This window comes from Mus caroli, chromosome 4, assembly GCF_900094665.2.
Source record: "Mus caroli chromosome 4, CAROLI_EIJ_v1.1, whole genome shotgun sequence".
Classification (NCBI taxonomy): Eukaryota; Metazoa; Chordata; class Mammalia; order Rodentia; family Muridae; genus Mus; species Mus caroli.
In genome coordinates this window covers 116,898,017-116,903,016 of record NC_034573.1, presented here as the reverse complement: position 1 = coordinate 116,903,016, position 5,000 = coordinate 116,898,017, and the positions used below count along the sequence as shown (strand labels likewise).

The window sequence follows — 5,000 nt, the reverse complement described above, 5'->3', positions numbered from 1 at the left end:
CAGCTATCCTGGAGTGTATGTGGTCCAAGGGCCGCACATGAGACACACCTGCAGAGAGTTTAAGCTGTCTGGCTTTTACCATATCTGTCCTAAAGAACCCACCATCTTAGGGAAGAAGAAAAAGAAGAAAGAAGAAGAAAAGAGGAGGAGGAGGAGGGGAGGAGAGGGAGGAGAAGAAAAAAGAGGAAAGGAAGAAGAGGAGGAAGGGATGAGAGGAGGAGGAAAAGAAGAAAATCGTAGTAGTACCCAGGCTTGGGAGGAGGCAACAGGGGTCTTCCACAGAGCCTGGCTTCTCTGAGAGTCTGGAAACTGCTGGTGGACCCTCTCGGGAGAAAGAATTACAGTCAGTGACTTCTATGCTTCTGTCCCAGGCTGCGTGAGAGTCTAGTTGGATTGGTCTACTTTGAGCCTTGCTTGACTTGCTGTGTTATGTTTTGGCAAATTACATTTTACCATCATGGCTAGTTTCAAGCTTAAAAAAGATTTCTAAGGTGGGTAAGCCGTTAATCCCAGTAGTCTGGAGGTAGGGGTAGGTGGATCTCTGCAAGTTCGAGGCCAGCCACTACATTGAGTGAGCTCCGGGCCAGCCAGCCAGAGCGACACATTCAGAAGACCAGCTCAAACAAACAAACAAACAAACAAACACCAAATAAAGTAAAATTCTGCCTCCCCAACCTGGAACTATGGGTTGGTGGGTGGAGAGGGGTGCTAGGTCACTTTTTCACTTTGTGTTCCTGGACCTCCTGAGTCCCATCACTTCTCCAACTCTAAATCGGCCTGGGGACAACATGCTCCGCCAGCAGTGAAGTCCCGTGCCCTCCCACCTGGAGAAGGTGTAGAAAACTGGAGGGAAGGCCCAGGCGGCCTCGAGCCCGAAGGCATGAAGCCCCCGGGAACCGAGCACACACTGTCCTTCCCCGGGTGCCGCTCACCATCTGTTGTGACACGGGGGCCGAAACCTGAAAGAGCTTGGCAGCCCCGGTGAGCGCGAAGAAGACGCCAAGCAGAACCCGCAACACGCCTAGCCTGAACGACATAGCAGCTCCCGCCTTCCCGGACGACTCTTCCTCTCTACCGGAAGACCACAGTCGGTCCGGCCCGCCCACCCGGTTACGCCCAACTTCCAGCCCCGCCCACTGATGGCCACCTCCGCTAAGACCCGCCCACTGAGGCCTCTCCTCACAGGCTGTACTCTTTTTGTGGAGGGTGCAGAGTATCAGGTGTGTGTCCACGCGATCCGGCCTTCAAGCCCACCCGTGCTAGAGGAATCTGACACCACCCAACTCCCTGGGTGTCTCTGGGTCTGCAGCTGTATGGAAGTTGCACAATGGCCTTCAGAAAGTTACTGGAAAATCAGTGAACCCTACAATTAATGAGCAATAAAGCAGTAACTGTAATTTTTTCTGGTCCACCTATGCCTAAGATACCTGCCCCTCCCATAGCTCAACCAAAAGAAAAATGAGAAAGATATTTAAAGAATCCCTTACTTGGTTGCACTGGCAAACAGAGGACCAATTTTTTCCGGTTGTCGAGTTTTTTAACACACACCCATAAGGAAAATAATAACATTCTAGAAATGATTAAACAATGTTCAAGGAATTTTCACAACAATTGAAAATTATATAAAACTAACACCTCGGGGTACAAGAGTGGAAGTGTTGACCTGCATCTGTTTGTATACCATCTATGGCTGAGCCACTGAATACTATCTGACCTTTCATGAAAGCCGGCTACCGCCACGCATGATGTGCCTGTAATTCCCCAACTAGCGAGGATAAGGCCTGAGGACTGCCCAGAGTTGAATGGACTTCACAGCAAGAACTAGGCTAGTGAGGACTATATCGCAAAGGCCAGTCTCAAAATAAAATAAAATAATTCCCAAGCCCTGGTTTATGGGTCCAAAAGAAGCCCTATGCTATGGTCTCAAACCCTATGCTATGGTCTCAAACCCTCCCACTGTTCATGCTTACTGGCCACGTACTTGGATCTGCTTTCCATCTACATAACTCTCTGAGGGCTGGCGATATGTCTGGTGACTAAAACTGCTCATGTTTTTAAAGTGCACATGCCTACTTGGTCATGCAGGAAGGTACTGGTTGCTGGCCTGACTTAACTCTATTTTGTCACGTTTTTTTTCCCTGAGTCACTTTCTCCTGTGATAGATAACCGTGGAAAGACAAAACTCACCCATAAACATAATGGCAGTGAGGAAGCAAAGCCAGCTCCAAGCAACAGCGAGTCTGGCAGAGCAGATCACTCCTTAAAGGGAGCGAATGCCACAGTGATGAGGCCAAAACCAAACTGCTCCCCTAAAGTGGGAACTTCTCCAAAACCATTTGCAAAACTAGAACTGAAAGAATGATCAATCAGACGACTGTCCTTACCAAGAAGACCCGATGTCAGGCGCCTAACCCTCCACTGTTCCCTTTTTCTGTGATAGTTCAGAGTCCTAGTTAGTCCTTCAAACTACGGTGGCATTGTGTCGGACACCTTTAATCCCAGCAGTCAGGAAGCAGAGGCAGTCAGATCTCTGAGTTCTAAACTAGCCTGGTTGACATGAGTTCCAGGATAGCTAGGGCTATACAGAGAGGCCCTGTCTTAAACAAAACAAAACAAAAACTGCTGAGGTGGGGTCAGTGAGTCACAGTTTGTTCTTCCCAGCCCAGCCTTGCTCTGCCCTTCACTGCTCACCTCTAACTGGTGTACTGGGACAAGTGGGTTGGCCTGGTCTCTTGGGGAACTCCGTAAACAAGACATTTCCTCTTGAAACTTCAAGAACAATCACCAACATAAAGGCTACATTTTCTCCCTTGTGTTATTAAAATTATATATAATTATACTCAGTTCCACAATTCTTAAATCCCTGTACAACAAAGGAAAAATATTAAAACATTTAATCACTGAAAATACAGATACATCAGCAAACTGTATTTTAGGATACTTATACAAAATTTAACACAAAATTATACACTCTGATGAGAAGCAATACGGATGCTACTCTTTCTCCTTTGCTAACTTTTCTATCCTTGGAACTAATGACGTGACTGCCAGTCTTAGGGTGGGACCACAAGTCCGAAGGTCTCTCGGTTTGGATGCAGTCAAGGCCGAAAAGGTGGCATCGCACAGACAGGTGCTTGAGAAGGGCAGCAGCAGCTTCATTGCCTTTTCATGGAGCTTGGGATAACTTGTCTTTGCATTGACCCAAAACTGCGTGACAGACATTGATTTATGAACTGACTGAAATCCCGTATCGGAAGATAACACGGCGAGTTTTTCTTCCTCGGAGTCAGTGAGATTGTTATTGTGGTAAGTGGCAAAAGGATCTGCGAGCCACAGATTTCCGGAACGCAAGTCCTCTTCTGGTGGGTAACAGTCACGGAATATCTGAGAAAGTCCTTCCAGGTGCTCAAAAATGATGCTAGCAATGTTTTTCACACTTACATCTGATGAGTCTAAGAACTCAGAAAACAGAGGGAACATACCATAATCACTCTCCTGTGCACGCTTCAGCCACGTTCTTAGCCTTTTCTTAAACACGTCAACTTTATTATACAAATTGAAAAAAGTAGTCATGGTTCCTTGGAGACTTGAATTTAATTTATTTATAAGTGAAAATATATCTGCTAAATAGGCTAGCTTTGCAATCCATTCCTCATCATGGAAATACCTGGCCAAATCTGAATGCTTTTGATTTAAAAATATTTCAATTTCATGTCTCAGTTCAAATAATCTTGTTAAAATTCTCCCTCTCGACAGCCAGCGTACTTCAGCATTAAGTGGTAAATTCACATGCTCAGATCCCATCTCTTCACACAAAATTGTCAACATTTGTGAATCTGAGGCACTGTTCTTTACAAAGCTTAAAATTTGTGATGACTGCAAAAGAATTTCATGTAAGCATGGAGATAGCTTTTCAGCTGCTAAGTGTTCACGGTGAATGAAACAATGTGTAAATGTCACTGTATTCTTGGCAATTTCTTGAATTTTTGACCTTAAACGAAAATACCTGTCAGTCATGCTTGCGGCCCCATCAGTACAGAAACCAACACAATGGTTCCAATTCAGAGATCTGCTATCAATATATTTATTTATTAATTCAAACACTTCAAGATCTGTGCTCGGAGAAGGCATTTCAGTGCAAAATAATAATTCTTCTTTCACATCTCCACGGTCATAGTCAATGAAGCGGACATAGCAGAGGAGAAGCGGCGCCTCTGTGGCCTCGGACGACTCGTCCACCTGAAGGGCAAACCACCTGGACTCCCTGACCTTCTGCAGCAGCTGATCTTCGATGTCATCAGACAGTTTCTTGATCCTGCACCCAATTGTGCTATTAGAAAGAGGGATGGTTTTCATTTTGTCTCCAGCACTTGAACCCAAAACTTCTGAACACATTTCTACTAAATATGGTTTAATTAATTCTTCAGCAATCGAGAATGGCTTATTCCTGGCAGCAATTTGGAAAGCGATTAAATAAGAAGCTTTCACAAGTGACTCTTCAACTAGTAAACACTTTTTTAAAGAACTATTTTGACATTCCATTTCAAGTGATTTTTCCTCAAAAAAGTCTACTGGCTTGTTCTCTAAGTCTGAATGTTTTGCCTTCAAATGGTTAGAAAGACTTACTGGCATCACACTTTCACTAGATAAGACCTCTCCACAAATGACACACTGTGGGCTTAGTGAACTTTCCTGTGATCCAGAACAGAGAATGAAACCAAATCTGATATACTCTGCATTGTAAGTCTGGGAGACGTCTAGTCTTCTTCTTTTTGCAGGTGGAGACTCAGGTTCTTCACTCTTCCATTCTGGCAGAGGTAAATCTAAAGGAAATATGTGAATCACTGTTACGATATGAACATGTAAAATATGATATGAACAAATGTGTTATGAAAAACTGGATAAAGATCTATTAACACAGCTTGACCCAAAGCTGCCTAAAAAATTTAAAATCTAGGTGGGCACACCTTTAATCCCAGCACTCGGGAGGCAGAGGCAGG

At 44.7% G+C, this 5,000-nt stretch overlaps 2 protein-coding genes across 6 annotated transcripts in view; both read right to left on the bottom strand.

The window, feature by feature from the left end:
• Positions 1–1,063, bottom strand: part of Tmem35b (transmembrane protein 35B) — a 3,562-nt gene extending 2,499 nt beyond the window's left edge. Inside the window, exons 1-2 of one of the 2 annotated variants that reach the window (XM_029475868.1) lie at positions 933–1,063; positions 247–324 (exon numbers count right to left, since the gene is read on the bottom strand). In XM_029475868.1, the coding sequence (XP_029331728.1) occupies positions 247–324; positions 933–1,037 (183 nt within the window). In that variant the 5' untranslated portion in view covers positions 1,038–1,063. The remainder of the gene's footprint in view (positions 1–246; positions 325–932) is intronic. The other variant, XM_021161145.2, reaches the window with a different exon arrangement.
• A 1,734-nt stretch (positions 1,064–2,797) lies between these two features.
• The window catches only part of Zmym6 (zinc finger MYM-type containing 6), a 45,967-nt gene continuing 43,764 nt past the window's right edge, over positions 2,798–5,000 (bottom strand). For 2 of the 4 annotated variants that reach the window (XM_029476489.1, XM_029476487.1), the window contains one exon: positions 2,802–4,823. In XM_029476489.1, the coding sequence (XP_029332349.1) occupies positions 2,995–4,823 (1,829 nt within the window). In that variant the 3' untranslated portion in view covers positions 2,802–2,994. Of the gene's footprint in view, positions 4,824–5,000 lie in introns of all 4 variants that reach the window. The other 2 variants (XM_029476488.1, XM_021161345.2) reach the window with 2 other exon arrangements.